General features: G+C 39.8%; 1 protein-coding gene across 4 annotated transcripts in view; it reads left to right on the top strand.

Moving 5' to 3' along the window:
• Positions 1-27230, top strand: part of TTC27 (tetratricopeptide repeat domain 27) — a 176952-nt gene that overhangs the window by 29816 nt on the left and 119906 nt on the right. For all 4 annotated transcript variants that reach the window (XM_074011997.1, XM_005576159.4, XM_065527199.1 and 1 more), the window contains 4 exons: positions 7060-7224; positions 9701-9834; positions 15518-15630; positions 20939-21005. In XM_074011997.1, coding sequence (XP_073868098.1) covers positions 7060-7224; positions 9701-9834; positions 15518-15630; positions 20939-21005 — 479 coding nt within the window. The remainder of the gene's footprint in view (positions 1-7059; positions 7225-9700; positions 9835-15517; positions 15631-20938; positions 21006-27230) is intronic.

Raw genomic sequence — 27230 nt, 5'->3', positions numbered from 1 at the left:
AGAGAATCTCTTAAGTGGACTATAGAAAAACACTGTCTTTCTTTTTCAGACCCATTTAAATTTCAGTTCACATAAAGACAAAGGGGTATCTGTTTCTTAGCTGTAGGTGTTTCTGCCAGATTATAGGTGATAAAGTAGATTGGGCTTTTGTAGCATCAGCTCTGCACCTTTATCCTTCCCCTGACAACTTCTCCGTACCCCTTTTCCCTACAAGCTTGGATTCACATCCTGGCATTGCCACTTAATGAGGTGACTAGTCAGTAAACTGAGCTCAATTTTCTTTTCTTTTTTTAATTTTAATTTAATTTAATTTAATTTAATTTTTTTTTTGAGACAGAGTTTCATTCTTTTTTTGCTCAGGCTGGAGTGCAATGGCTCTATCTCAGCTTACTGCAGCCTCCAGCTTCAGGGTTCAAGTGATTCTCCAGCCTCAGCCTCCCGAGAAGCTGGCATTTCAGGAGCGTGCCAGCACGTCCAGCTAATTTTATATTTTTGGTAGAGACGGGGTTTCACCACGTTGGCCAGGCTGGTCTCAATCTCCTGACCTCAGGTGATCCACTGCTTCGGCCTCCCAAAGTGCTGGGATTAAAGACATGAGTCACTGCACCCGGCCCTATTTAACATTTTTTTCTTTTTTTTTGAGACGGAATCTCGCTGTGTCGCCCAGGCTGGAGTGCAGTGGCGTGATCTCCGCTCACTACAAGCTCCGCCTCCCGGGTTCACGCCATTCTCCTGCCTCAGCCTCCCGAGTAGCTGGGAGTACAGGCCCCCACCACCACACCCGTATGTTTCGTAGAGACGGGGTTTCACCGTGTTAGCCAGGATGGTCTCGATCTCCTGACCTCGCGATCCACCTGCCTCGGCCTCCCAAAGTGCTGGGATTACAGGTGTGAGCCACTGTGCCTGGCCTTTTAAAGTTTTTTCAGAGACTGCTCCGATGCTTACGCTGGAGTGCAGTGGTATAATAATAACTCACTGCAACCTCAACCTCCTGGGCTCAAGCGATCCTACCACTTCAGCCTCCCCAGTATCTGGGACTACAGGAGCATACTACCATGCTTGACTAATTTATTGTAGAGATGTGGTCTTGCTATGTTGCCCAGTCTGGTCTTGAATTCCTGGCTTCAAGTGATACTCTTACTCAGCCTCCCCAAGTGCTGGAATTGTAGGTGTGAGGCTCTGTGCCCAGCCTGAGCTCAATTTTATAATGAATTAAGTGGAGATAATGTCAGCCTCCAATACATCATTGTGAGAATTAAATAACACAACATGTAAAATACCCATTGCTAGGCAGAGTAGATATTAGTAAAAATAACTTCTCTTTCAGTTTGAATGATGGGAAAACTGTCATCAGCCTTTGTGTTCCATTCATTCATTATGTATTCATTCTGGTAGGTTATTTTGTGAAATGCTGGCTAACATATTGGAAACATTTGTGAGATATAGTTTGTCAGCGATATTATAGAAGGGAATTCTGTTTGGGGGATCAATTGGATAAGGGTACCTGTTAGACACCCTTGTTACTTGGTGTATGTCAACTAGCCTGTCTTTATATGTAATTAATTTTGACAGTTATTTTATTTCAGATGCTGTTTTACTAGGTTATTATCCTCCATTCTTTTCATCTTAGATATTGAGAGAAATAAATTGGAATCTGACTGCCAAGCTAATATTCACTTATTCTTTATTTGATGTTCATACTGTATTAGACATATGGATGTTTATCTGTTTCCCTTTTTCTTTGATTTTTAGAGACAGGGTCTAGTCTGTCACCTAGACTGGAGTGCAGTAGCACAGTCATAACTCACTGCAACCTTGAACTTTTGGGTTCAAATGATCCTCCCGCCTCAGCCTCCTGAGTACTTGGAATTTCAGGCATGCTCCACTATGCCTGACTAACATTTTTATTTTTTTGTTGAGATGAAGCCACTCTGTGTTGCTCAGGCTTGTCGTGAACTCCTGGCTTCAAGCAATCTTTCCGCCTAGGTCTTCCTAAGCACTTGGATTATACGTGAGCCACCATGCCCAGCCTCCCCATTTCTTTCAAGGGAGAAATTCTACATTCTCTATGAAGAAAACTTGTAAACTGATATCCTCTTTATCAGATTTTCTGTGTTGCCTCTTTTTTTTTTTTCTTTTTTTTAAGGGTCTCATTGAAATACAACTCTTTATTTTTTCTTTATCTTACCAATTTGATATTTGGTTCTAACCAGTTTCTTCCATGCATACATTTTCATACTACATAAATATGTTTAACTGTTGCATATTCATGGTACTTTGCATCAACACCTTATGTTGCCATTAAAAAAATTTTATTTTATTATACTTTAAGTTCTGGGATACATGTGCAGAACATGCAGGTTTGTTACATAGGTATGCACATGCCATGGTGGTTTGCTGCATCCATCAACCTATCATCTACATTAGGTATTTCTCCTAATGCTATCCCTCCCTTAGTCTCCTACCCACCATGATGTTCCCCTCCCTGTGTCCATGTGTTCTCATTGTTCAACTCCTATGAGAACATGCAGTGTTTGTTTTTCTGTTCCTGTGTTAGTTTGCTGAGAATGATGGTTTCCATCTTCATCCATGTCACTGCAAAAGACATGAAATCATCCTTTTTTATAGCCACATAGTATTCCATGATGTATATGTGCCACATTTTCTTTATCCAGTCTATCATTGATGGGCATTTGGGTTGACTCCAAGTCTTTGCTATTGTGAACAGTGCTGCAGTAAACATATGTGTGCATGTGTTTTCATAGTAGAATGATTTATAATCCTTTGGGTATATACCCAGTAATGGGATTACTGGGTCAAATGGTAATTCTGGTTCTAGATCCTTGAGGAATCGTCACACTGTCTTCCACAATGGTTGAACTGATTTACATTCCCACCAACAGTGTAAAAGTGTTCCTATTTCTCCACATCCTCTCCAGCATCTGTTGTTTCCTTTTTAATGATCGCCATTCTAACTGGCATGAGGTGGTATCTCAGTGTGGTTTTGATTTGCATTTCTCTAATGACCAGTGATGATGAGCTTTTTTTCATATGTTTATTGACCTCATAAGTGTCTTTTGTTGAGAAATGTCTGTTCATATCCTTTGCCCACTTTTTGATGGAGTTGTTTTTTCTTGTAAATTTGTTTTAAGTTCTTTGTAGATTCTGGATATTAGCCCTTTGTCAGATGGATAGATTGCAAAATTTTCTCTCATTCTGTAGGTTGCCTGTTCACTCTGATGGTAGTTTCTTTTGCTGTACAGAAGCTCTTTAGTTCAATTAGATCCCATATGTCAATTTTGGCTTTTGTTGCCATTGCTTTTGGTGTTTTAGACATGAAGTCCTTGCCCATGCCTATGTCCTGAATGGTATTGCCTAGGTTTTCTAATAGGATTTTTATGGTTTTATGTCTTATGTTTAAGTCTTTAATCCATCTTGAGTTAATTTTTGTATAAGGTATAAGGAAGGGGTCCATTTGCAGTTTTCTGCATATGGTTAGCCAGTTTTCCCAACACCATTTATTAAATAGGGAATTCTTTCCCTGTTGCTTGTTTTTGTCATGTTTGTCAAAGATCAAATGGTTGTAGATGTTTGGCGTTATTTCTGAGGCCTCTGCTCTGTTTCATTGGTCTATATATTTGTTTTGGTACTGGTACAATGCTATTTTGGTTACTGTAGCTTTGTAGTATAGTTTGAAGTCAGGTAGTGTGATGCCTCCAGCTTTGTTCTTTTTGCTTAGGATTGTCTTGGCTATACAGGCTCTTTTTGGTTCCATATGAAATTTAAAGTAGTTTTTTTCTAATTCTGTGAAGAAAGTCGATGGTAGCTTGATGGGGATAGCATTGAATCTATAAATTACTTTGGGCAGTATGGCCATTTTCATAATATTGATTCTTCCTATCTGTGAGCATGGAATGTTTTTCCATTTGTTTGTGCCCTTTCTTATTTCCTTGAGCAGTGGTTTGTAGTTCTCCTTTTGAAAAGGTTCTTCACTTCCCTTGTAAGTTGTATTTTATTCTCTTTGTAACAATTTTGAATGGGAGTTCACTAATGGTTTGGCTCTCTATTATTGGTGTATAGGAATATGTGTGATTTTTGTAGATTGATTTTGTATCCTGAGACTTTGCGGAAGTTGCTTATCAGCTTAAGGAGATTTTGGGCTAAGACCATGGGGTTTTCTTTTTTTTTTTTTGAGACGGAGTCTCACTCTGTCGCCCAGGCTGGAGTGCAGCGGCCGGATCTCAGCTCACTGCAAGCTCCGCCTCCCGGGTTCACGCCATTCTCCTGCCTCAGCCTCCCGAGTAGCTGGGACTACAGGCGCCCGCCACCTCGCCCGGCTAGTTTTTTGTACTTTTTAGTAGAGACGGGGTTTCACCGTGTTAGCCAGGATGGTCTCGATCTCCCGACCTCGTGATCCGCCCGTCTCGGCCTCCCAAAGTGCTGGGATTACAGGCTTGAGCCACCGCGCCCGGCCTTGGGGTTTTCTAAATATACGATAAGGTCATGTGCAAACAGAGACAAATTGACTTCCTCTCTTCCTATTTGAATACCCTTTATTTCTTTCTCTTGACTGATTGCCCTGGCCAGAACTTCCAATACTATGTTGAATAGGAGTGGTGAGAGAGGGCATCCTTGTCTTGTGCCAGTTTTCAAAGGGAATGCTTCCAGCGTTTGCCCATTCAGTATGATATTAACTGTGGGTTTGTCATAAATATCTGTTATTATTTTGAGATCCATTCCATCAATACCTAGTTTATTCAGAGTTTTTAGCATAAAGGCGTGTTGAAGTTTATCGAAGGCTTTTTCTGCATCTGTTGAGATAAACATGTGGTTTTTGTCTCGGTTCTGTTTATGTGATGGATTACATTTAATAATTTGCATCTGTTGAACCAGCCTTGCATCCCAGGGATGAAGCCAACTTGATTGTGGTGGATAAGCTTTTTGATGTGCTGCTGGATTCAGTTTGCCAGTGTTTTATTTAGGATTTTCGCGTCAATGTTCATCAGGGATATTGGCCTGAAATTTTCTTTTTTTTTTTTTTTGGTGTCTCTGCCAGATTTTGGTATCAGGATGATGCTGGCCTCATAAAATGAGTTAGGGAGGATTCCCTTTTTTTCTATCGATTGGAATAGTTTCAGAAGGAATGGTACCAGTTCCTTTTTGTACCTCTGGTAGAATTTGGCTGTGAATCCGTCTGGTCCTGGGCTGTTTTTGGTTGGTAGGCTATTAATTACTGTCTCAATTTCAGAACTTGTTATTGGTCTATTCAGGGATTTGACTTCTTCCTGGTTTAGTCTTGGGCGGGTGTATGTGTCCAGGAATTTATCCATTTCTTCTAGATTTTCTAGTTTATTTGCGTAGAGGTGTTTATAGTATTCTCTGATGGTAGTTTCTATTTCTGTGGGATCAGTGGTGCTATCCCCTTTATCATTTTTTACTGCATCTATTTGATTCTTCTCTCTTTTCTTCTTTATTAGTCTGGCTAGTGGTCTATCTATTTTGTTAACCTTTTCAAAAAACCAGCTCCTGTATTCATTGATTTTTTTCAAAGGGTTTTTCGTGTCTCTGTCTCCTTCAGTTCTGCTGTGATCTTAGATATTTCTTGCCTTCTGCTAGCCTTTGAATTTGTTTGCTCTTGCTTCTCTAGTTCTTTCAATTGTGATGTTAGGGTGTCAATTTTTTATCTTTCCCGCTCTCTCCTATGGGCATTTAGTGCTATACATTTCCCACTAAACACTGCTTTAGCTGTGTCCCAGAGATTCTTTGTTTACACTATGTGGGGAAAACCACCTACTCAAGCCTCAGTAATGGCGAACACCTCTGCCTCCACCAAACTGGAGCATCCTAGGTCGACCAGACTGCTGTGCTGGCAGCGAGAATTTCAAGCCAGTGGATCATAACTTGCTGGGCTTCGTGGGAGTAGGATCAGCTGAGCTAGACCACTTGGCTCCCTGACTTCGGGCCCCTTTCCAGGGGAGTGAATGGCTCTTGTGTCTTGCTGGCATTCCAGGAGCCACTGGGGTGTGAAAAAGAACTTCTGCAGCTAGCTTGGTGTCTGCCCAAATGGCTGCCCAGTTTTGTGCTTGAAACCCAGGGCCCTGGTGGTGTAGGCACCCAAGGGAATCTCCTGGTCTGCGGGTTGCGAACATGGGAAAAGCTTAGTATCTGGGCCAGAATGTACTGTTTCTCATGGTACAGTCCCTCAGGACTTCCCTTGGCTAGGGGAGAGAGTTCCCGGAACTCTTGTGCTTCTCACCCTGCTTTGGCCTGCCCTCCATGGGCTGCACCCACTGTCTAACCAGTCCCAGTGAGATGAGCCTGGTACTTCAGTTGGAAATGCAAAAATCACCCACCTTCTGCCTTGATTTCTCTGGGGGCTGCAGACCGGAGCTGTTCCTATTGGCCATCTTGACAACCAGCCACCCCTGGCCATTTTTTTTTTTTTTTGGAGGCAGTTACTGGCTCTGCCGCTCAGGCTGGAGTGCAGTGGTACGATCTCAGCTCACTGCAATCTCTGCCTCCCAGGTTCAAGCGATTCTCCTGCCTCAGCCTCCTGAGTAGCTGGGATTACAGGCGCACGCCACCATACTGGCTAATTTTTGTATTTTTAGTAGAGATGGAGTTTCACCATGTTGGTCAGGCTGGTCTCGAACGCCTGGCCTCGTTATCTGCCCGCTTCAACCTCCCAAAGTACTGGGATTACAGGTATGAGCCACTGCGCCCGTCCCCCCACCAATTTTTTTTTTTTTTTTTTTTTTTTTTTTGCATGGTTTAGACAAATCCTCTGAGAAAGAGCAAGGTTATGAATCATCTCCCAGGATTGTGTGGAATAAAGGAGTTAGTGTACATAATGTCCTCAGCTCATGTCTGGAGCATATAAGTGCTTAGAGAATGCTGGCTGGTAACTATTAGTGTTCCTGTATTCCTCACGTCTTAATGTTTAAAATTATTTAACAACAGAGACTATGTACTATATACTTTATGTATTATAGACTCTATTTTCCACATTAATATATTTTTATTCTCATAATTTTTAAGGTTTTATCTTTTGTCTTACAGTGATGAAACTACAGAATCTGTTTGTAGATGATTCAGGTCGATACTTGGCTATTCAATTCCATCTGGAATGTGCATATGTGTTTTTATATTATTATGAGTACAGAAAAGCAAAAGATCAGTTGAATATTGCTAAGAACATCAGCCAATTACAAATTGATTTGACAGGTAAGACTTTTATTTTTTGTGGATAATTGATTTTATTTTTATGATAAAACTGTATACATTGGCAGTTTGTGTTGTATGTTGGTATTTGATTTTCTTTTTTTTTTTTTTTTTTTTTTTGAGATGGAGTCTCGCTCTGTCACCCAGGCTGGAGTGCAGTGGCCGGATCTCAGCTCACTGCAAGCTCCGCCTCCTGGGTTTACGCCATTCTCCTGCCTCAGCCTCCCGAGTAGCTGGGACTACAGGCGCCCGCCACCTCGCCTGGCTGGTTTTTTGTATTTTTAGTAGAGATGGGGTTTCACCATGTTAGCCAGGATGGTCTCGATCTCCTGACCTTGTGATCCGCCCATCTCGGCCTCCCAAAGTGCTGGGATTACAGGCTTGAGCCACCGCGCCTGGCCTGTATTTGATTTTCTATATCCTATTTGCTTTACAAATGTAGACTTTAAAAGTTTCATTTACAAATTTATAGTTTATAACAAATTTGAAATGATATATTTTCCTTATTTCTAGAGTTTTCCATTTATTGCGCTGATCTATTTAGACGTGTTAGTAATAGCAGCCAGGCAGTACAGAAACATGCTTTTGAGCCTTTGGGGGATGGGCCCATAGAGGCCTTTCCTGACTAAGTTTGGCCTCTCTGCATTGCCCTTTCTTGTAAATACCCACCTATTCCTTCCATCTTGCTTTTTTTTTTTTTTAGAATGAGTCTCCCTCTGTTGCCCAGGCTGGAGTGCAGTGGCGCCATCTTAGCTCACTGCAACCTCAGTCTGCCGGGTTTGAGCAATTCTCCTTCCTCAGCCTCCTGACTAACTGGGATTACAGTGCCCGCCACCTCGCCTGTCTAATTTTTTTTTTTTTTGTACTTTTAGTAGAGATGGGGTTTCAGCATGTTGACCAGGCTGGTTTTGAACTCCTGACCTCAAGTGATCCGCCTGCCTCGGCCTCCCAAAGTACTGGAATTACAGGCGTGAGCCACCACTCCCAGCCCACATTCTCTGCTTCTTATCGAGCTAGTTCGATAAGTAAAATCCTTCCGATGTATTATGAATAAACATGATTTTGTGGGCTTGTCTCAGATTGTAGCTACCTTTTGTTACATTGTGTGTGGGGGTAAAATTGTTTAATATTGAGCTTGTAACTTGGAACAATGGCCATGTATCAGCTGGAACAATGGCCATGTGTAAGTTGTCTGTATATGAAAATATATGTAATGTATCTTGTGAGGTTAGTTTCAGAAGTTATGTTTTTAAATATTTTGATCCTAGGAGGCTTTTTTTTGGGACTTTTGATGACATAATACTTAATTGTTGGTATATTTACTAGCTAGTTCTTCATATTTTGTTTTCTAAGGGTTGAAGAACTTAGAAATACAAGTGTGGTGTTCACAAATACGAGAATCAGTTTATTCTTTTTTTCCACTCATCTATAGCCTTACTATAAAAAGTAAGCTGTGGCCAGGTGCTGTGGCTTACATTTGTAATCCCAGCACTTTGAGAGGCCGAGGCGGGCAGATCATGAGGTCAGGAGATTGAGACCATCCTGGCCAACATGGCAAAACCCCGTCTCACTAAAAATACAAAAATTAGCTGGACATAGTGGCACTAGCCTGTAATCCCAGCTACTCGGGAGGCTGAGGCAGGAGATTCACTTGAACCAGGGAGTGGGAGGTTGCAGTGAGCCGAGATCGTGCTGCTGCACTACAGCCTGGCGACAGTGCAAGACTCCGTCTCATAACAACAAATAAATAAAATAAAAATGAAATAGTAAGCTGTGTTGAACAATTTCAGTGTCTATATTTAGCATAACATATTTAAAAGGTTAATGTATAGCTTAGAGCCAGACTCATAACAGGGTAAAATCCAGACTTCCTAGACTGGTCTCTGTAATCAAGGGTTTTTGTAATCTGACCTTGTCCAGAGAGTGGATGTTGGAACTTTTGCTTCCCTTAAAGTGTTTTGAAAACAGCTATTCTGCAGCAAGTTATTTCAGAGACATAATGAAAAAATTTTGGTCTTACATGAAGTCAGATAGTGTAATAAACTGTTGATTTAGAACCAAAAGATCCTGTCTTTCAGCTCTGGTTCTGATGCTGAGAAGCCCTGTGATCATGAACAAGTGATTGTATTCTCTAGAACTTTTGTTTTTGTCATCTGTGAGAAAGAGATAATAATAGTTCTTCTACCCACAACACTCAATGTGTTACTTTTTTTTTTTTTTTTTAAGGGTGGTAGTTTGATGCAATAATTAGTATGTGGAATCTAGTGGCAGAAATCCTGGGTTTGAGTCTGGTACCAGAGCTTAATGACTTTTTAATTTTATAAGTCATTTAAAACCTGAGACTGGGCCTCAGTACTTTCTTATGTGAAATGGAGAAAATATCTTGTAAACTCTAAAGCACTTTGAAAATATTGCTCTCCATGACTGTACAGTAGATCTGATAGGTAACTCAGTAGATATAATTTTATTGTTTTTTCAGGTGCTTTGGGAAAAAGAACACGGTTCCAGGAAAATTATGTGGCACAACTGATTCTAGATGTAAGAAGGGAAGGGGATGTCCTTTCAAATTGTGAATTCACTCCAGCACCCACTCCTCAGGAACATTTAACCAAGGCAAGTAGGATTGCAAGTTATTACATTCAATTAATACCTGAGTCTAACAATTTCAATAGGTGAGTACCATAGAAACACTGAGTGGGTTGGGGACGGACTTCATTTTATTCTTTCTTTTGCCTTTTCAAGGTTTATAGGTCAGGGAGAACCCGTGTTTAAACCTTCTTTTTTCCTAACCTGTATATAGAGATAAATAGTCCTTTTCTTCTAGGATTCAGTAACTATGAATTAGTAATGCAGTTAGTTATATATTACCCCTCTTTTAGAAATTCAAAAGGCATCCTGGGTGGAGACCAATTTTTCTATCTGCTGTCATGTTTATTTCCTTATGTTTGTCTTCTCTTGGAATCTCTTAGGCTTCTTCTAAACATATAAACAGATTATCAGAATTCCTTTTCACTAGTTTTGTGATTGAGCTTTTGTTTCTCTGTCATTATTGGGTGGTGGCTGCCTTAGTATGTTTATTTGACATGTCTAATGAATTCTCTTCTTTAGTTTGAATTATGACTCTTGGTCAGTTTACCTAATTATAGTCCACTCCAGCTGCTTCCATGAAGCTCTTTAGCATTTATGCATGTGTTTTCTGACCAAGGAACCCCCAACTACTTTTTTTTCTTTTTTGTTTTTTGAGACGGAGTCTCACTCTATTGCCCAGGCTGGAGTGTGGTGGAGCGATCTCAGCTCAATGCAACCTCGCCTCCCGGGTTCAAGCAGTTCTCCTGCCTCAGCCTCCCAAGTAGCTGGGATTACAGGCATGCATCACCACGCCCGGCTAATTTTGTATTTTTAGTAGAGACGGGGTTTTTCCATGTTGGTCAGGCTGGTCTCGAACTTGCAACCTCAGGTGATCTGCCTGTCTTGGCCTCCCAAAGTGCTGGGATTACAGGCGTGAGCCACCGTGCCCTGCTGTGTTTGTTGTTTTTTGATGTGGAGTTGTCCTATAGAAAATTATCTCCCAGTGATTGGCCTGGCATGGTGGCTCATGCCTGTAATCCCAACAATTTGGAAAGCTGAGGTGGGTGGATCACTTGAGGTCAGGAGTTTGAGCCTAGTCTGACCAAAATAGTGAAACCCTGTCTCTATTAAAAATGCAAAATTAGGCCAGGTGCAATTGCTCACACCTGTAATCCCAGCACTTTGGGAGACCAAGGTGGGTGCACGAGGTCAGGAGATCATCCTGGCTAACATGGTGAAACACTGTCTCTACTAAAACTACAAAAAAAATTAACCGGGCATGGTGGTAGGTGCCTGTAGTCCCAGCTACTCCGGAGGCCGAGGCAGGAGAATGGTGTGAATCCAGCCGGGAGGTGGAGCTTGCAGTGAGCCGAGATCACGCCCCTGCACTCCAGCCTGGGCGACAGAGCAAGACTCAGTCTCAAAAAAAAAAAAGAAAAAAAAAACAAAAAAACAAAATTAGCCTATTGTGGTGGCGTGTGCCTGTAATCCCAGCTACTTGGGAGGTTGAGGTGGGAGAATTGCTTGGACCCGGGAAGTGGAGGTTGCAATGAACAATGAGTGCAATTGCACCGTTGAACTCCAGCCTGGGCAACAAGAGCAAAACTCCCTTTGAAAAAAAAAAAAAAAAAAAAAAAAGAAAATTATCTCCTGGTGATAAATAGGATATGATGAGTATTATGAGAATGTATGAAAATGATGTACAATTTAATACAGAATTTAATGTTTTTTTTGCTTGCTTGTTCTTTCTTGCTTGCTTGTTTGCTTGCTTCTTTTTTTTTTTTTTTTTTTTTTGAGATGGAGTCTGGCTCTGTCGCCCAGGCTGGAGTGCAGTGGCCAGATCTCAGCTCACTGCAAGCTCCGCCTCCCAGGTTCACACCATTCTCCTGCCTCAGCCTCCGAGTAGCTGGGACTACAGGCGCCCGCCACCACGCCCGGCTAGTTGTTTTGTGTTTTTTTAGTAGAGACGGGGTTTCACTGTGTTAGCCAGGATGGTCTCGATCTCCTGACCTTGTGATCTGCCCGTCTTGGCCTCCCAAAGTGCTGGGATTACAGGCTTGAGCCACCGCGCCCGGCTGCTTTCTTTCTTCCTAAATGGAGATGATGTCTCACTATATTGCCCAGGTTTGTTTCAAACTCCTGGGCTTAAGCAATCTTCCTGCTTCAACTCCCGTAGTGCTGGGATTAACCATGTAACACGTTACAGGGTTAATATGGTTAACATTTTTAACATATTACATGTGACTATCAGAAATTTTTTCAGGATTATTTTATTTTATTTTAAAAATTTTGGCTGGGCGCGGTGGCTCATGCCTGTAATCCCAGCACTTTGGGAGGCCGAGGTGGACGGATCATGAGGTCGGGAGATCGAGACCATCCTGGCTAACATAGTGAAACCTCATCTCTACTAAAAATACAAAAAATTAGCTGGGTGTGGTGGCGGGTGCCTGTAGTCCCAGCTACTTGGGAGGCTGAGGCAGGAGAATGGCGTGAACCCGGGAGGCGGAGCTTGCAGTGAGCCGAGATTGTGCCACTGCACTCCAGCCTGGGCGACAGAGTGCGACTCCATCTCAAAAAAAAAAAAAAAAAAAAAGTTTTACCTGTTTATCTATTTAGAGACCATGTTGTGAGACTGGTTAATTTTTCTATTTTTGGTAGAGGTGGGGTTTCACCATGTTGCCCAGGCTGGTCTTGAACTTCTAGGCTCAAGCCATCCACTTGCCTCAGCCTCCCAAAACTGTTGGTATTATAGGCGTGAGCCACTGCACTGGCCAGAATTTAATCTTTTTATATGTGAATAAAATACTTTCAGATAATCTTAGGGTCTTTGTTAATTACTACTTGAAGATGGAGAGTACAAGTTGTATGATGTAGGTATGGATTATATAGAAACATAGCTTTATTCTCATGGGTGGAAGATAATTGTTTGTTAAGTTGGTTATATATCATATTTCCTTGTGTCAAACACATTATTAGATTGTAATATACACCAGCTGTTTAATAACCATTTTTCAGGAAAAGGAAAGAACACTACTATACCATTTATAGTGATTACAAAATATATCCTGATTGGAAATGTTACAATGTGGCTCCGTGTGGTAGCTCACGCCTGTAGTCCCAGCACTTTGGGAGGCCGAGGTGGGAGGATCACTTGAGGTCAGGATTTCGAGACCAACCTGGCCAACATGCCGAAACCCCGTCTCTACTAAAAATAGAGAAGATTATCTGGGGGTGGTGGTGTGTGCCTGTAATTCCAGCTACTTGGGAGGCTGAGGCAGGAGAATCGCTTGAACCCGGGAGGTGGAGGTTGCAGTGAGCCGAGATCACACCACTGCACTCCAGCCTGGGTGACTAAGTGAGACTGTCTCCAAAAAAAAAAGAAATGTTACAATGTGAAAATATATATTTTATTTTTTTTTGAGATGGTGTCTCATTCTGTAGCCTGCCTTAGTCTCCAAGTAGCGGGGACTACAGCCACATGCCACTATGCCCGGAGAATTGTATTTTTAGTAGAGACAGGGCTTCACCATGCTGGCCAGGCTGGTCTCGAACTCCTGACGTCGGGTGATCCACCCACCTTAGCCTCTCAAAGTGCTGGGATTACAGGCATGAGCCACCACGCCCAGCTTCTGTCTAGCTTCATTTAGCTCCTAAAGTCTTCCTTGTTTTTTTTGTTGAATTAGAAAAAAAATTCACCCAAGATTATTGAGGAATAATTTACATAAAGTATACCAATTTGAATTACACTTTGTTGAGATTTAACAATTAGACGCATGTAACCACCACTAGAATGAAAAAAAGTTTCTCCAAAGAGTGCCCCCATAGTTCTTTGCAGTCAGTTGCTCTCTAATCTGCTTTCTGTCATAGATTAGATCTGTCTTTTCTAGAATTTCCAATAAATGGAATCATACGGTATGTAATCTTTTGTGTCTGGCTTAATGGTTTTAAGATTCATCCATGTTGAAATACCAATATGAACTGTTGGTGGACATTTAAGTTATTTCTAGCAGCTATTACTAATAAACCTGCCTAGAAAATATGTATATAAGTCTTTGTGTGAACATAAGTTTTTTTTTTTTCTCTCTTCTCTTTTTATTTTTGAAATGGAGTCTCGCTCTATTGTGTAGGCTGGAGTGCAGTGGCAAGATCTCAGCTTACTGCAACCTCCACCTCTCGGGTTCAAGCAATTCTCCTGTCTCAGCCTCCCGAGTAGCTGGGAGTACAGGTACATGCCACAATGCCTGGCGATTTTTGTATTTTTGGTAGAGATGGGGTTTTACCATGTTTGCCAGGCTGGTCTTGAACTCCTGACCTCAAGTGATCCACCCACCTTGGCCTCCTAAAGTGCTGGGATTACAGGCGTGAGCCACCATGCCTGGCCTCTTTTGCCCATTTTTCATTTGGGTTGTTTGTCTTCTTATTGAGTTCTAAGCGTTCTCCATATTCTGGATACAAGTCCCTTTTCAGATACATGTTTTGTCAATATATTTGGATCTGGAGCTTGACATTTTGTCTTCTTAACAATGTTTTCAGAGAACAGAAGTTTTTATTCTGATGAAGTCCAATTTATGAAGTTTTTCTCTTATAATTCATGCTTTTTGTGTCCTAATTAAGAACTGATGCCTTTCCATCTCAAGGTTACAAATATTTTTTTTAAAATGTTTTATTCTAGAAGTATTTTTAGTTTTAACTTCTGTATTAAGGTCTGTGATTAATTTTGATTTAATTTTTGTATATGATTGAGATAAACGTGAAGGGTCATTTTTTTTTTACAAATGGATATCCAGTTGTTCTGACATCGTTTAGTTACTTTTTTTTTGGAGAGACAGGGTCTTGCTGTGTTGCCCAGGCTGGTCTCAAACTCTTGGCCACAAGCTTCCTCCCACCTTGGCCTCCCAAAGTTCTCTAATATCATTTATTGAAAGGCTTTATCTACTGAACCACCTAGGTACTTTTACTGAAAATCAATCTATCACATATGCATGGGTCTAACATTTTGGACTGTATTGTGTTCCATTCACTTTATATGTCTGTCTTTATGCCAGTACCATACTGTCTGGGCTTTATAGTATTCTTGAAATCAAGTACTTCCTTGTATTTTATTCTTTTTAAAATTGTTTTGGTTATTGTCGATCATTTGCATTTCCATATAAATTTTAGAACGAACTTGTCAGTTTGGCATTTCCATCATTGATAATAAGCTATTTGTGAGAAATTTCTCAACTGATCGCACTATATTGCTGAGACAGAGTTGGGAAGTTGATATTTTTGATTAGAATTTAGAGGCAGAATAGAAAGATCCAGTTTTGAATCCTGATGCTGTCACATACTTTGAGTGTGATCTTGGATGAGCTTCAAGTATCTGATTCTTTGTTTTTCATCAATAAATAGGGATAGAAATGCCTATTGTCTGTGATTTATTGTGAGGATGAATTTGAAAAATGTAAAGTTATCTGCAGAGGGGCTTTTGCATACTTGGCTCAATGAATGATAGCTGTTATTCCCTATTATTGTCATTGTTAGTGCATTCTTGAGGTATAGAATGGCACATCTTTCATTTCTGGAAGGTAAATTGTTTCCAAATATGTGTTTCACAAGAAACAGCCTATTGACCATAGGTAGACAAGGTAAGTTAACTTTATCCTTTCTAGCAATCTATTACATGCCATTTTGGTGAATGAATAAAATTTAATTTTTGGTCTAAGTATTTTCTTTTGTATTCCACTAGAATCTTGAGCTCAATGATGACACCATTCTGAATGACATAAAGTTAGCAGATTGTGAACAGTTCCAGATGCCCGATCTGTGTGCTGAAGAGCTCGCTATTATCCTTGGAATCTGGTAAGTTAATGACTGACTTGGCTACTTTGAACACTTTGCATATTGATTCTCTTATGTGTGGAGAATCTTCATTCAAGGAGGTTCCAAGAGTTCTGGATGAATAGGGAATTTTGTAGTGCTTATGAAGATCAAGAGGAAATACTTGGAGAGCCAATTAAAGGACTAGACATTACGAATCTCCTATGAGTTGGTATATGTATTCTTCTGTTTCCTTTATAAGCACAATTTCTTTGTTTAACTTTAGCTAGGAGTAGATTCTTAATAAAATGTTAAAGACAGGTGAGAATGACTATTTTGAGATTTGAGGATATTTAAATTTCAAAGGATAGGATTATTTTTTAATACTGTAGAACCTTATCTGTGGTCGAAATAGTTTTTCCTTTTTTTTCTGATTAGAAATAATATCAAATTTGTGAAAAATGTTTAAGGGCAGGGCAATACAAATAACTTTTAAGAATAAGTTTCCAACGTGATACTGTATCATTCCTGAAGAATTTGGTGTATATTTCCAACAATAATTTGTACATAGTCACAATACAGCTATCAAAATCAGAAAGTTAACATTCATACTTTGCTATCATTTAATTCTCAGACCCCATTCAAATTTTGCTAGTTGTCCAGATACTCTCTTTTAGAGCAAAAGATCCAGTCTAGAATATATGTGTCACATTTAGTTGTCATGTCTCTTTAGTCTTTATCAGTCTGGAATAGTTCCTCATTTTTGCTTGACTTGCATGATCTTGACACTTGAAATTTACAAGTCCATTATTTTTAGACTTTCCCTCAATTTGAGTTTGTCTGATTTTTTTTTTTTTTGTAATAGTTGGATTCACCTTATGCATTTTTTTTTTCCCTCTGAGATGGAGTTTTGCTATTGTTGCCTAGGCTGGAGTGCAATGGCATGATCTCGGCTCACTGCAACCTCCGCCTCCCGGGCTCAAGCGATTCTCTTGCCTCAGCCTCCTGAGTAGCTGGGATTACAGGCGCACACCACCATGTCCGGCTAATTTTTTTGGATTTTTAGTAGAGATGGGGTTTCACCATGTTGTCCAGGCTGGTCTCAAACTCCTGACCTCAGCTGATCTGCCCACCTCGATCTCCCAGAGTGCTGGGATTATAGGCATGAGCCACTGCACCCAGCTACTTTATGCGTTTTTAGCTGGGATTTCAGAGAAATGAAGTTTTGTTATTCTCATTGCATCCTAGCAAGTAGAATATGATTTGGGTTTGCCCCTCTACTGGTGATGTTAACTTTGATCACATGATTAAAGTGGTGTTTGCTAGGCTTCTCCAAAGTTATTCTTTTATTTTTTAATTAACATTTTATTGGCCAGTCACAGTGGCTTACTCCTGTAATCCCAGCACTTTGGGAAGCCGAAGCGGGTGGATCACCCAAGGTTAGGAGTTCAAGACCAGCCTGGCCAACATAGTGAAATCCCGTCTCTACTAAAAATACAAAAATTAGCCAGGTGTGGTGGTGGGCGCTTGTAATCCCAGCTACTCGGGAGCCTGAGGCAGGAGAATTGCTTGAACCTGGGAGGTGGAGATTGCAGTGAGCCGAGATCACGCCACTGTACTCCAGCCTGGGTGACAGAGTGAAACTCTGTCTCAAAAAAAAAAAAAAAAAAAACTTCTTTGAAAGGTACTTTTAGACTAAATGAATATCCCATTTGTCATCAAAAGATTTATTGATGTTCAAAATAGAATCCCCCATAAAGCTATAATATTGATACCAGTTAAATTAGTAATAGGCAATTTAAGAAAGGGAGCATTTGAAAAAAATCTTGTTCTTTTTTTTTTTGGAGATAGTCTTGCACTGTCGCCCAGGCTGGAGTGCAGTGGTGCAATCTTGGCTCACTGCAACCTTGGCCTCCCAGGTTCAAGCAGTTCTCCTGCCTCAGCCTCCCAAGCAGCTAGGATTACAGGCATGTGCCACCACACCTGGCTAATTTTTGTATTTTTAATAGAGACGAGGTTTCACCCTGTTGACCAGGTGGTCTTGAACTCCTGACATCAGGTGATCCACCTGCCTTGGCCTCCCAAAGTACTAGGATTACAGGGGTGAGCCACTGCGCTCAGCCAAAATCTTATTCTTTTAATTCAGTAGAACTCACCCTTTAGTGTTCACCACATAGCATTTTACTTCATATATGCAGCAGTAAGTTTTCATTTATATAAAAGTTGAATTCAGTTCTACAGTTCCTTTTTATTTTAAAATGGATCACACATACAGAGTTCTGTTTCTAAATCCAAAGCAATTTTCCTGTAACATTATTGATTCCAGTGACAGAATGTTGTTTTTTTTTTTTTTTTTTTTTTTGAGACAGAGTCTCGCTCTGTCGTCCCAGGCTGGAGTGCAATGGTGCAATCTTGACTCACTGCAACCTCCAACTCCCAGGTTCAAACGATTCTCTTGCCTCAGCCTCCTGAGTAGCTGGGATTACAGGCGCCCGCCACTGTGCTCAGCTAAGTTTTGTATTTTTAGTAGAGACAGGGTTTCACCATGTTGGCCAAGCTGGTCTCAAACTCCTGACCTCAGGTGATCTACTCGCCTCAGCCTCCCAAAGTGCTGGGATTATAGCCGTGAGCCACTGTGCCTAGCCTGAGAAGGTGAATTCTTATACATAGTAGATTGGCACAACAGTGGGGATAGCTTCAGGCTCCTTCCCTAGACTCTTGCTGTTCACTGGCCTCCTGCTTGAGTTGGATTTTTACCTGAAGACGAAATGCTGGAACTTGCCCCACCTCTCTTACACTTCATTCTACCTGACTGCTTGTATGCATTCATGTGTGTTTGTCTTGTAGGTGTTTTTAAAAAAATCATTTCATAGTTCTTTCCTCTTCCATTCATTGATTTTTTTCTTTTCCAACACTAAAAGTTGGTTCATTTAAAAATTATTATATAAACAATTTATAGTCATTATAAAATCCTTAAACAGTATTGAAAATTATAAGGATATGTTACTATTTTATAAGGCAGTATTTTCATTTTTTTTTTTTCAGATGGATTCTTGCTCTTTTGCCCAGGCGGGAGGGCAGTGGCACGATCTTGGCTCACTGTAACCTCTGCCTCTCAGGTTCAAGCAGTTCTCTGCCTCAGTCTCCCGAGTAGCTGAGATTACAGGCACTTGCCACAATGCCTGGCTAATTTTTGTATTTTTAGTAGAGATGGGGTTTCACCATCTTGGCCAGGCTGGTCTTGAACTCCTGACCTCGTGATCCACCTGCCTCAGCCTCCCTAAGTGCTGGGATTCTACGCATTAGCTGCCGGGCCTGGCCTGTTTTCATTCTTAATGTATGGAATATTTATATACATTTATATGCCCTTTAAAATTTGTTAAATTAATATATGTACTATTTGGAATTACATTCCATATATATGTCCACATATATATATTCCATATATATTATAATTATATGTGGAATATTTCATATATTCCATATATTAAGAATATTTAATATTCCATTTGGAATAGTCTAATAATAAAACTAACACTGGTGAAAAGTCAACTGTTATTCTGAATCTCATGTTTGTGATTTTGTTGCCTTTTTAAAAAAATTTTAATTTCATGTTTTGTATGCTTGTAAGTCAGTTGCTTAAATTTGCTTGTTTTTGAGCTTTATAAAAGTGGTATCTTATAATAAACATATAGTCCTCTGTGATGTGCTTATTTTCTCTCATTATTGTATTCCTGTGATTCATGTTGTTATATGTAGCTGCAATTTATTTTGTAGTATAGCATTCTGTTGGATGATTATACAACAGTTGGTCATTTTCCTTTTGGGCATTTGGATGGTTTCCAGATTTTTCCTGTTATACACAATAGTACTATGGATATTTATGTATCTCGTTCTTGATATATCAGTTCAAGAATTTCTCTGGGCTCTATATCTAGGATGGAAGTACTGAGTCGACTATATATGAATGTTCACAAAGATAGTGCCAAATTGTTTCTTTCTTTTTTTTTGAGATGGAGTCTTGCTCTGTCACCCAGGCTGGAGTGCAATGGCGCAATCTTGGCTCACTGCAACCTCTGCCTCATGAGTTCAAGCAATCCTCCTGCCTCAGCCTCCTGAGTAGCTGGGACTATAGGTGTGCGCCACCACGCCCAGCTAATTTTTTGTATTTTTAGTAGAGATGTGGTTTCACCATGTTGGCCAGGATGGTCTCGATCTCTTGACCTCATGATTCGCCTGCATTGGCCTCCCAAAGTGCTGGGATTACAGGCATGAGCCACCGTGCCCAGCCCAAATTGTTTTCTAAAATGATTCTACCAATAATGTAATTGATCCTGGATCAGCAAGATCTAAGAATGCCTGTTGTTCTGCCTTCTTGACAGCTGTTATAAAAACATTGTTTTTTTAGCATGAGTTTAATAAATAAGACTCGGTGTCATAATAATTCTTTTTATTTTCTTTGCTGAGTGGCACATATTGAATTTCTTTTTTCCTAGGAGGATAAATTATGTTGGCTGCACAGTGTCACATGCCTGTAATCCCAACACTTTGGGAGACTGAGGTGGGCAATTACTTGAGTCCAGGAGTTCAAGACCAGCCTGGACAACACAGTGAAACTATGTTTCTACAAAAAATAGAAAAATTAGCTGGGAATGGTGGCGTATCCCTGTAGTCCCGGTTACTCGGGAGGCTGAGCTGGGAGGATCCCTTGAACTCAGGAGGTGGAGGTTGCAATGAGCCAGGTGTGTGCCACTGCACTCCCACCTGGGTGACACAGTGAGCCCTGTCTCAAAAAAAACAAAGAAAAAAAAAGATAAATTATGTTGACATTTAGTACACCAATCACATTTTATTTGTCAGCATTTTATTGTTATGCTTATCTTTGATAAACTCCACATTTGTATATAATGCCATTTTATTTATATATATATGTATTTTTTTTTTTTTGAAACAGAGTCTCACTCTGTCGCCCAGGCTGGAGTGCAGTGGTGCGATCTCGGCTCACTGCAAGCTCCGCCTCCCGGGTTCCCGCCATTCTCCTGCCTCAGCCTCCTGAGTAGCTGGGACTACAGGTGCCCGCCACCACACCTGGCTAAGTTTTTGTATTTTTAGTAGAGACGGGGTTTCACCTTGTTAGCCAGGATGTTCTGAATCTCCTGACCTCGTGATTTGCCCGCCTCAGCCTCCCAAAGTGTTGGGATTACAGGCGTGAGCCACTGCGCCCGGCCCCCATAATATTTAAATATCTGCTTTCAAATATATAAAATATAGCAGTTTACTTTGCTTTTTAAAAATTGTATTTCATTAGCTGCAACATGCATCTTAATTTACCTTTTTTCTTAATTTAAAGCACGAATTTTCAAAAGAATAACCCAGTGCATAAATTAACTGAAGAGGAGCTTCTGGCATTTACATCAGTGAGTAATGTCTTTTTCTCTTCCATTTCATTTTTTTCCTGGTAAATTATTTCCTCTGGTATGGTCTTGCCTTAGATTGTTTATGTTGAAACACTGCCACCTAAGGAAATAAAGTGGAGAAAAATCTTATTTTAGTTTCTAAGTCACATGTATCTTGCTGCTGATAGAGTCTGCAACTCTTATGCCTAAAATTGAGGGCTATGCCTACATGGTTGCGGTGAAAAAGAGAGCTGGGAGCAGGACCAGGAGACCATGGGTTAGAGAGGTGTCAAGAGCATGGTGTGCTCATCAGTATTCAACAGTGTAGAGCAGTCAGGAGATAAATGTGGACAGAGAAGAGACCACTGGATTGGACAATTAAGAGTGCATTGGTTACTTCTAGGACAGTTTTAGTGGACTCTCTGGACAGTTATCTCATTACAGAGAATTCCGGGGGATTATGGTGTAAGGAAATAAAGTTAATAAAGACCTGATGTTTTCTTCCTTTGTTATTTTTCAGATAAGGCAAAATAAAATACTTTTACTGGCTAGAAAGAAAAGGTAGATTGTGGCCGGGTGAGGTGGCTCATGCCTGTAATCTCAGCACTTTGAGAGGCCGAGGCAGGTGGATCACTTGAGGTCAGGAGTTCGGACCAGCCTGGCCAACATGGTGAAACCGTGTCTCTACCAAAAATACAAAAATTACCCGGGTGTGGTGGCACGTGTCTGTAACCCCAGCTACTCTGGAGGCAGAGAAGGAGAACCGCCTCAACTCGGAAGGCAGAGGTTGCAGTGAGCCACACTGTACTTCAGCCTGGGTGACAGAGAGCGAGACTCTGCCTGAAAAACAAACAAAACAAAACAAAACACAACAAAACAAAAAAAGCTAGCTTATTTTGTACTGTAATATAAATTTTTCACATTACTATTTCCTACACACCCTGTTGGAACTGGTTAGGTGTTAGTCGTATGAGTCCTCTGGTTGCGTGTTTTATTTTCCCACTTCAGTATCCTCCGAAGTCTTTGGTGTGCATCATCTTATTATGTGTGTTTTAGGTAACTGTGGAAATGTTCCTCATTATTTATTACATGTGCTGTAAAGGAATTGACAAAGTGTTAACAAAGTGTTAACAAATTTTAAAGGGCATATAAAAACATATTATGTACTTTTCATTTATTGATTCAGCTAATATATATATCTACTAAATAATATATACGGGTATTGTACTAGTCATTGGGAATATAGCAGTAAACAAAGCCTTTTCTGTTCTGGAGTTTATGTCAAATACAGAGTAGACAAAGAGAGAACCAGCTATTTCACGAAGTGCTGAGGAGAACTATAAAGCAGGTTAAGAGACTAAGAATGGGATGGGCACAGCTGTTTTAGACAAGTTTTTCTATGATATAAACATGTCACCTATGCATAAAGGTAGTTTATATCCTAATTTCCAATCTGTATACCTTTTATTTCTTCATATCTTCTTATCTATTGCACTACTGGGATTCTAGTTCAACGAGAAGAGAAGTGAAGAAAGCAGACAATCTTCCCTTTTTTCTGAGCTTAGGGGAGAAAGACTACTTTTCACCATTAATGATTTTAGTTAGATACACTTAATCAGGTTGATATTCTCTTCTATTCCTAGTTTACTAAGAGTTTTTATAATGAAAGGTGTTGAATTTGTTTAATATGAAACAATGCAATTCACCTTATTAATAGAGCAAAGGAGAAAAACCAAATGATTATCTTAATAGAAACAGAAAAGGCTTTGACAACCACAGTTGGAGAAGAATGGCAGTGAGAAGGAAAGATGGACTAATAGATATTTGAGGATTCTAGATCAAGAAGGACTTTTAAGAAGAGAAAAGTCACAGATGAAGGGGTCAGTCAGTATATTTTGGCTTTATGGATAAAGGAAGATACATATGTTCTTTAATGAATACAAGTTGCTTAAGATATATCATTTTTTTTGAAGGCATTTTCATTATCTTAGTTGGGAATCAGTTGGAATTCTGATGTTTTCTTCCCAGGTCAGATAAATTTATGAAACTGTACTTAGCAATACTAGGCAGTTTAAACTACAAATCTATAGCACAGATAAAGATATCCCCTAGTTGCTAAGAAAGGAAGACAATATTTAGGACTGAGCAGTCAAAGAAGGCTTTGTTCACTTGGGGAGGACTTGAGTTGCAACTTGAACAACAGATAGGGTTTAGATGGAGTGATATAGTATAAGCAAAGGCAAGGAGATGGGAGAATGTAAGTTGTATATGGGTCCTTTCATTGAGGGTAATAGTGAGATTTAGGGAAAAATAGATTTGAGCAAGTTTTTAAATGACCTCCCTCGCAAGGATAGGGGATTTGGGTTGCTCTTCCACTTCTACTGAGAATTATTTATAGATTAAACTTGGAATTTTAAACTTACTGTCATTTGGTACTGATTTCAAAAATGAATGCTTTTTTAAGTAGATAATGAAAAAGCAGGGGTAGTTGTGCTTTTTATAGTATTTCTTTGTTCCTTGCTTCGGGAGGTCAGTATGACCTGGGTGGGCATCCTTCGATTTGGCTTTAGTGTACCAACAATCATGCACAAGGAGAGCTCCGAGCTGGCTTTGATTTATGTGTGGAAAAAGCAGCTATCTGAAAGCTCTTTCATTGTTTAAAGGAGTAGCCTGGTTGTGTGTCATCTGAAGAGATCCTAGTGACCTTTGGAAGGAGATTATTTGAAATGTGTAGTGATAAGAATGAAAAGGAAATTTGTTTTTAATAGAAACAACACTCTAAATCCTCTTTGATGGTGGTACAGAATTTTCTTTGCTACTTTTCTGGGGCATGAGGGAAATGCCCATACAGTGGGAAATTGCTTGCTGAATAAAATAATAAGTCCCTCTTATGTACATATATAGCTCGTCATCATATGAATATTTACTTTTCTTTTTTTTCTGAGACAGAGTCTCGCTCTGTTCCCCAGGCTGGAATGCAGTGGTGCAGTCTCGGCTCACTGCAACCTCCGCCTCCCAGGTTCAAGTGATTCTCCTGCCTCAGTCTCCCAAGTAGCTGGGATTACAGGCACACGCCACCACGCCCAGCTTATTTTTGTATTTTTAGTAGAGACAAGAGTTTCACCATGTTGCCCAGGCTGGTCTTGATCTCCTGACCTCAGATGATCAACCCACCTCAGCCTCTCAAAGTGCGGGGATTATAGGCGTGAGCCACCGCGCCTGGCCTGCATCTCTTAATCTTCAATGAATGCCTCTCTTTTGTTCTCAAAATATCCTCTTACATACCTTATCAACAATTGCTAAATTGATTCTTTAATTTATAAAACATTATAACTATGAATAAAATAAATATTACTAAAGTTTATTTCGCTATTCACAACAATCATAAAAATAATAAAAGTATATGAAAAATTATATACTTGTAAAAGTTTACTGGTTCGATGGGTCACCTTTTATGGATTTTGGTCAATGAGAGGTAAGAAATGAGAGAACTTTTCCTAAGACAGGCACACAAATGTTATCACTCATTTGTAAGTGGTTTCTGGCCTTTGTTTTGATGTGTAAAAGTGGTGGAAATTCCATCTCATGGATAAGTACATGGTTGCAAATGGCATGAGGTTCTTCAGCAGTGAAGAATTCTGAAAGTGGGGATTTTATTTTTTAATTTTTTAGGTTTTTTTTGTTGTTTGTTTGTTTTGTAGAGACAGGTCTCCCCATGTTGCTCAGGCTGGTCTTGAACTCCTGGGCTGAAGTGTTCTGCCCGTCTCGGCCTCCCAAAATGCTGGGATTACAGGTGTGAACAACCGCACCCAGCCATGAAAGCGGGGATTTATGAATCCACCAACTTTCTTAGGGTTCTTTTTCAAACCCATTTTGATTTTTAACCAAATACTTATAATTTAGTGAGCTGATACTTCATCAAATTACCACAGTTAATAGAATCCATGGTTAAAAATAAGATAGCATTTACAACTATGTAATTCCACATAAAGTGCCTAGAGTAGTCAAAATTCATAGAACCAAAAAGCAGTACGGGTTGCTAGGGGTTGGGGGAAGGGGGATTGGGAGTTGTTTAATGGGTATAGAGTTTCAGCTACAAGATGAAAGGAGTTCTGGAGACTGGTTGTACAATAATGTGAATGTACTTAACATTATTGTACTGTGTGTTTAAAAGTTGTTAAAATGGTATATTTTACATTATATGTATTTTAACCACAGTTTTTAAAAATGAAAAAGAGAAAAGAAGCATTTGTAATAGTGTCAAAAAACATCAAATTCCCAGGAATAAGCCTATCAAAAGATTTATAAGATCTCTATACTAAAAATCTGTCTGGGCACGGTGGCTTACACCTGTAATCCCAACACTTTGGGAGGCCGAGGTAGGCAGATCACTTGAGGTCAGGAATTCAAGACCAGCCTGGCCAACATGGTAAAATCCTGTCTCTGCTAAAAATACAAAAAAAAAATTAGCCAGGCGTCATGGTGAACGCCTGTAATCCCAGCTACTTGGGAGGCTGAGGCAGGAGAATCGCATGAACCCAGGAGGCGGAGGTTGCAGTGGGCTGAGATGGCACCACTGTACTCCAGCCTGGGTAACAGAGTGAGACTCTGTAAAAAAAAAAAAAAAAAAAAAAAAAATCTATAAAACATAATTAAGATAAATTAATGAAGATGTAAATAAATGGAGGGATATGTCTTGTTCATGGAGGACTTCATGTTTTAAAATTTCAAGTCTTTCCAAATTAACCTACATAATTAATCAATCCTTAAGAAAGTCCCAGCAGTTTGAATTTGTTGTTTTTATTGTTTCTGTTGTTTTTTCATGGAACTAAAGCTGACTTTGAAATTCATATGGAAATGCAGAGGGCTAAGGATATAGCTCAGGCAGTCTTGAAGAACAGAGCTTCTACTGTCAGTTAGCAAGACCCATTTTAAGACAGTGCTTGTCAAATTGGGGTCCCTGGACCAGCAGCATCAGCGTCACCTGGGAGCTTGTTAGAAATGGAATTTCTCCGGCTCCACCCTAAACCCTATTCAATCAGAACCTTTGAGGTTGGAGCCAAGAACTCTGTGTTTTACCAAGCTCTCGAGGTTATTTTTATGCTCTTTAAAAACACAGAATTAAGACTTTTTGACACAAGGAAATATAAATCAGCCAGTGGTCTAGAAACAGATCCATACATATACAGTTCATGTGATTTATGGCAAAGGTGGAGTTGTAATACAGTGAGAAAGGATAGACTTTTCAATAATTACTAGATAATTTATATCTCTATAGGAAAAATGGGCATCTTAACATCATACTGTATATAAAATGTAATTCCAGATAGATCGAATATATAAAAGTGAAAAGCAAAACTATAAAGCTCTTAGAGGAGGAATGTAGGAGAACATCTTTGAGACCTTCGGACAGTCAAACAGGACAGTAAAGCTCTAACAAAACAAAAAGTGATATGCTGGACCATAGTTAGCACTTCTTTTTATGAAAAGATACCATTACTGTTGTAAAGCACTTAGACCAGTGCCTGACCAGCACATAGAATGTGTTATGTGTTTTTTAAATAAAAATAAATAAATAAAATAAATAACAAAACAGCAGAAACAGGAAACTTGTATCCAGAACAAATAAAATTCTGGTTAGAACCACCGTTTTAGTGGCTTTTGCAGTTGAGTAGTTACTGCATTTTTCTCAGAACAAGAGGCTAACTCTCTAGTTGTCAGCCTTTTGGTAACCTCTGTTATTTAGGACCAGTTTTAGAGTGAACTGTTCAGAAATTTTCATAGCATTTCTGAAATATGAGTATGAATTATTGGAATAAAAATATGACATAAAGAATTAACATGTATTTTGTATCTTCATAAAAATGTGTCCTTTGGGAGAAATAAATAATTAAAAATAAAGTGTTTACTATAATTATATGGAAACATATCAGAGCCTTTTCATGTGCTAAAATAACCCAGCATTTGGGAAAAAAATTCTGAAATTTGGGAGCATTGTATATATGCATACTGGATGCTTCATAAAAAATATTATTAGTAGCTGGGCCTAGTGGCTCATGCCTGTAATCCCAGCACTTTGGGAGGCCAAGACAGGAGGATCACTTGAGGCCAGGAGTTCGAGACCAACCTGGGTAACATTGTAAGATCTGTCTCTATTAAAAAAAAAAAAAAAGAAAGAAATTATTAGTGGCTTAAAAAAAGTAATGAAATATTATTTTGGGTGTATTTATATTTTTGTCCTTTATA

This window comes from Macaca fascicularis, chromosome 13, assembly GCF_037993035.2.
Source record: "Macaca fascicularis isolate 582-1 chromosome 13, T2T-MFA8v1.1".
NCBI classification, from domain to species: domain Eukaryota; kingdom Metazoa; phylum Chordata; class Mammalia; order Primates; family Cercopithecidae; genus Macaca; species Macaca fascicularis.
The sequence above is the reverse complement of the archived record's forward strand: the minus strand, read 5'-3'. Positions and strand labels throughout refer to the sequence as shown.